At 56.6% G+C, this 3,479-nt stretch overlaps 1 protein-coding gene across 1 annotated transcript; it reads right to left on the bottom strand.

Annotated features, from left to right (window-relative positions):
- Positions 1-374: 374 nt before the first annotated feature.
- On the bottom strand, positions 375-3,270 carry LOC108575570 (frizzled-2-like). Its single transcript, XM_017938393.1, has 2 exons — positions 2,335-3,270; positions 375-2,280 (listed from the first exon to the last, which is right to left on the bottom strand). Exons 1-2 carry the CDS (start codon positions 3,268-3,270, stop codon positions 1,084-1,086), a joined length of 2,133 nt encoding a protein of 710 aa, XP_017793882.1. The 3' UTR covers positions 375-1,083.
- Between the last annotated feature and the right edge of the window lie 209 nt (positions 3,271-3,479).

A 3,479-nucleotide genomic window follows, 5' to 3' on the forward strand; every position in this document is an offset into this window, starting at 1 on the left:
ACTAGCGAGCATATACCGTATGAAAATACAAAATCGCGCGTTTTGGAATGCCGGGGCACCGCCGTAACCTGTCGCAACGACATCTAGAAAATCCGTGTTTTACACCTATATTTCAGTTATGGCTAGGTTAGATAAATAGACGAGACGATACACGTTAGACGGACATGCGGACTGTACGAGCTCCGCTACGGTATATAAGTAAGAAAGATTACAGATAGATACGAATAAGAGAGAATATCTGTCACACAGTCTCATTCGCGCGATTCACTCTATTTCTTTCTCTCGTCACACTACTAATAATTCTCATCCACGCACCGAAATCACAATCTCACTAGACCGGCCGGTCTCGAGCGCCATTTTCGAAACTGTCGCCCTCTGGTGTCGACGCTGCGAGGGTCCGTTACTACGTCCATTGGCGCGTAATGTTTCCGTTTCGATTCGAATTGAGAATATTCTCGCGAGACACCGATTCACCGATTTACGAATTTCACCGTGGAATTTTCGAATGTAAAACTGAACGAAGAGGGACAGGGGGGATGTGAGACGACTCGAGACCCGCGGCAAAGACACGTACGGGTTAATACGTATATCGGGTAATCGAGAAGCACCGTCGCGAGTCATCGACGAAGTTTCGATGCGTCGTGAATAGAGCCACAACACGCCGGCCGGTACCAAAATACGCACGCTCCCTCCTCGACCCCTTTTCTTTCTTTCTTTCTTTTCCTCGTTTGTTTTTCAATCAGCGTCATAGAGCTACAGGGACATCGAGCTTGCTATATCGGTTAAATCGATTTATACTTCGGTGGCTTGGGTGTAAGAGGGCGCGAGTCCGTGTGCTGGCGTGAGCGGGCCCGTAGTCGACGCCAGCGATCTCCTCGAGTATATGGTGGCCGCGGAGTGTGGCGTATGTGGCGCCGTATGCGGCGCTGTATGCGGCGTGTGCCTGCGCGAGGCCGAGGCGAAGGGCTAAATGGGCCCGTAGTTACTAAGGGCGGAAGGCCTCTCTTGTTGCACCGACTGTTGTTGTTGCTGTTGCTGCTCGCAGCCAGCGGTGTTCATGTCGCCTCCCGCCGACTGGTGACGTCATACGTGCGACAGAGGGGGTTGTTTGAGGACGTGATGATGGAGATGATGTTGAGAGGCGCTGGCCACGCTTCCAGGCGGAAGTAAAGCGCTGCCAGGTCCCGGTGCCGGTGGATATGGCACTCCTACACGCCCTACGACGCCCTTGATGCTGGTGCTGCCGATGCCTCCGCTGACGCCTGTCACGCCTGCTACCATACCGGCGCCACCGCCTCCGTGACCGCCTCCTGCGCTCCCTCCGCCGAACAAGCGCCTCCAGAGACGTTTCCACGAGTCGACGGTTTTGCCGCTCCAAATCCACACGCCTGACGTGATGCCTACCGCGAGCGCCATGAAGTACTTGAGCATCAGGACGGAGTAGAGAGGTCTTGCCCTCGATCGACATGGGCATGCCAACGAAGCGAGCCACTCGTTTCTTAACGCGGTCTCGTACATGTGACAGGCCAACACCACTCCAGCTGGAAGCGTGTACAGAACGCTGAACACGCCGATACGTATCATCAGTTTCTCCAGTTTGTCCGCCTTCGCTCCCGGTTGCCGTTTGATCACCGAACGAATTCTGAACAGGCTGACGAATCCCGCCAGAAGGAAGCTCGTTCCCAGTAATAGGTAAACGAACAGCGGTACCAGAATGAACGACCGTACCCCTTCCGGCGCTACCGTACAAACCCCCGCGACCGGATCCCCAGCTACTCCCCCGGCCACGTACGCCGAGACTGTCTGCACCGTAGGCGCCAGCCATGCCGCCAGATGAAAGTACTGGGAGTACGAGGCTATCGCCTCGTTCCCCCATTTCAACCCCGCCGCGAGAAACCACGTGAACGCCAGTATCACCCACCATACCGAGGACGCCATGCCGAAGAAATAGATCATTAGAAAAACCGTAACGCAAGCTCCCGGGCCCTGTGCTCCTGACTTCAGCGCCGGTCCGTCGCAGGCGATCTCCTCGTGGCCGAACACGCTCCTCGACAGGTAGCCGACCGACACGACGAAATAGCAAGCCGACAGGAACACTATCGGTCTCTCAGGATACTTGAAGCGCTGGGTGTCGATTAGAAACGTGGTGACGGTCACGAGTGTGCTTGCGGCGCACAGGCCGCTCCACAGAGCCAGCCAAACGGCCGCGAAGCCGCGCTCTTCGGGGGTGAGAAACGCCCCGTGGCACGGGAGTGCGCAATTCGGTACTCCGGCAATGTCCTGCATGATGTTCCGCGCGATGCTTATCGGTGGTGCCGGCATGGCTCCACTTACGGCCATGCCCGCCAGACCAGCCCCGCTGCCTATGCTGCCGGTGCTGCTGCCGCTTATCGGTCCCGGAATGACCGTGCCCCCCGCCCCCAGGGGTACGAGGGGTGCCCTGCACCGGCACGCGCATTCCCTCGCCCTGTCCCCCGGGGGATGTTGGCAGTTTTTTTGGTTCTTGCCTGGCTTGCACCGCGGTGGTTGGATCGTCTTCGACGGCCTCGTCGGACGCGGTGGCGCCGCGGCTGGTAACGGAGCGCTACTTGCAGCTCCTCCGTTACCAGAACCGTATCCAGTGCTGCTCGTATGATTGTCCTGCTCCATACACAGATTTTCCGGATCACCGTGAGCCGGTAATCTTTCGCACGCCATTCTTTCCGGCCACGAGAACCCGTACTGTTGCATCAACGGCGCGCAACCCTCTCGTGCCCTCTCGCAAACGCTTCTACACGCCGGCAGAGGTTTCGTATACTCCGGTAAACAGATCGGCGTGTACATGGAACAAAGGAAGAACTTCAAATCTACCGAACATTTGATCTCTACCAACGGCCAGAACTGATGAACCTCCAAACCAGCCTCTTCCTGATTGTCGTGGTTCAATTCGTTCGGCATCGCCGTCAGATTGTACCCGATTCCTCGACACATCGGTATCGTGATCTCCTCGCATCTGCCGTTTCCATTAGCCGCTCCGCCGCTCAGAGACGAGTGTCCAACGCCGCTGCCGCCGCCGCCACCCCCAACCACGCTGTTTCCAGACCCTACCATGCTCCCAGAAGCCGAGCCACTGCCAGACACGACGCCCACCATCGACGACGAGGAGGCGGATGAAGAGGATGACGAGGAACCGCTCGATACAGAGCCCACGCTACTCACTGGATTGATCGCTGATTCTAATCGAGCGTTCGGCAATGCTGCGAGCAACAGCAACGGCAACAACGAAGCCATCGTTCGGCTTGGAAGCAGCTTCGTCCGTCGAACGAGTCCCATTTTTTCTGCTTGCTGAGTTTACTCTTGCGTGGGTCGCATCACTCCGGCCTGGAACAGAGAACGCCACGTATTTCGTTATTCTTCGTGTGTAATTGCGGAACAAGTTTGACACCCGTTACGTTTCAATTCCGTTTCTTTGCTAGATTTAGCACCCCATGGCAAAAATG

Source organism: Habropoda laboriosa, unplaced genomic scaffold (assembly GCF_001263275.1).
Source record: "Habropoda laboriosa isolate 0110345459 unplaced genomic scaffold, ASM126327v1 scaffold186, whole genome shotgun sequence".
NCBI lineage: Eukaryota > Metazoa > Arthropoda > Insecta > Hymenoptera > Apidae > Habropoda > Habropoda laboriosa.

Coding starts and splice junctions, on each gene's coding strand:
- LOC108575570 (XM_017938393.1), bottom strand. CDS start 3,270: ATGGCTTCGTTGTTGCCGTTGCTGTTGCTCGCAGCATTGCCGAACGCT. Junction 2,281..2,334: donor CTGGTCTGGCGGGCATGGCC/GTAAGTGGAGCC, acceptor AACATCATGCAG/GACATTGCCGGAGTACCGAA.